The following is a 1,539-nucleotide window of genomic DNA, read 5'->3' as shown; positions in this document are numbered from 1 at the left end:
TGGAAGGCCGTGTCTACCTTAAGATGGTGTCTAGGAAGGAACGGGGATAGCTGCCAATGAGAGAGTGAGGAAGATGAGGAAGGGAAGAAGAGATTTTTTTATTTTTTGGCCGTAAGATAGTCCCGATTGTTTGCATTTGCTCCCACAGATTGGATTTTATAAGGTATATGAACATTTATTTCTGTGGTTCCACACTGGTGTAAAGACTCAAGCACTGTGATACTAAGGAATAGCAGTTCCACAGTACAAGATAAAATTGACCAGTGTGATTGAAAAGTAGTGCATATGCCCTTCATGTTATTGTAGTTTCTATGATTAAATGTATTTGTCAGATGACATTTCCCATATGTTGTGCTTACTGTGTATATCAATGATTCAGTTTTAGGTAATAACCACATGAAAGAAGAAAATTATGCTGCTGCAGTGGATTGTTACACTCAGGCAATAGAACTGGATCCCAATAATGCAGTTTATTATTGCAACAGGTAAGGCTGCTCTGCGGAGGTGGGTTTCAGTTCTGATGCATTGGGATTGTAGCTCTGACCAGTAGCTATCAAATATATGCATTTAGAAAAATTTGAAAGTTCAGAAAGATTTAAAGGAGGAGAATAAAGTCACAAATTCCATTCAAAGGCCACATTCTTAATAATCTTTCAGACTATTTTGTTTCATATGATTGTATTCAATTTTAGACTCAACTTTGTTCACTGGGCATACTGCAAATGTGCCCTTTTTTTTTAAGATGGGGTCTCATGTAGTTCAGGGTAGAGCCTTGATCTTTCTACGTGGCAGAGGGTGACCTTGAACTTCTGATCATCCGATCTACAGTTCTAGAGTGCTGGAGTTATGGGCATGCACAACCAGGCTTGGTTTATGTGGTGCTGGAGATTGATCCCAGGGCAAGTACTCTACCATCTGAGCTACATCCCAGCCTAACATGTCCCATTTTTTTAAAAAAATTCTTCACAAACATTATTTAAATGGTTATTGCTACCTTTTTTGCTCTCTCTCTTTTTTTTGGGGGGGGATATTTCCAGATCTATAATTGTGGCTAGCAAATGAGTATTCAGTGCTACTTTTGAATGGATGATTAGATGTATCTTGATTTACTTAACTTCTTAACCTTCTGTGGACATTAAGGTGGTTTCTATTATTTTTCAGTATCTTCAAGGTGCAGTAAACATCTGTGTTTCTAACATTACATTTTTCTGGACTTTGGGTTTATTCCTAGAAACACATTTAGTTGGTTTGCCAGTTATAAACATTTGTAAAATTGAGGCTAACTGCAAAAGTGTTCCAACTTCTTTGAAAATTAGTTTCTTCCCCTAGGAGTATGTGAATCTATTTTTGACATGTTCTTTATGAGCATTAGGTACTCAAATATTAATTACCATTATTTTAATAGTATTTTCATATAAATTGTCCTAATTTATATTTAATTACTGGTGAGGCTGGACATTTTTTCAAATGTTGACTGTGTGGTTGGTATCTTCTAAAATTTTTTATTTTCGTGTGTGTGTGTGTGTGTGTGTGTGTGTG

General features: G+C 36.3%; 1 protein-coding gene across 1 annotated transcript in view; it reads left to right on the top strand.

Moving 5' to 3' along the window:
• The first annotated feature begins 372 nt into the window (after positions 1-372).
• Sgtb (small glutamine rich tetratricopeptide repeat containing beta) overlaps positions 373-1,539 on the top strand; it is a 19,022-nt gene continuing 17,855 nt past the window's right edge. The window contains exon 1 of the mRNA XM_008835805.2: positions 373-485. Within this exon, the coding sequence (XP_008834027.1) occupies positions 397-485 (89 nt within the window). The 5' untranslated portion in view covers positions 373-396. The remainder of the gene's footprint in view (positions 486-1,539) is intronic.

This window comes from Nannospalax galili, unplaced genomic scaffold (genome assembly GCF_000622305.1).
Source record: "Nannospalax galili isolate Female #2095 unplaced genomic scaffold, S.galili_v1.0 scaffold11298, whole genome shotgun sequence".
NCBI classification, from domain to species: domain Eukaryota; kingdom Metazoa; phylum Chordata; class Mammalia; order Rodentia; family Spalacidae; genus Nannospalax; species Nannospalax galili.
Note: the sequence above shows the minus strand (reverse complement) of the source record. Positions and strands in the feature narration are given on the sequence as shown.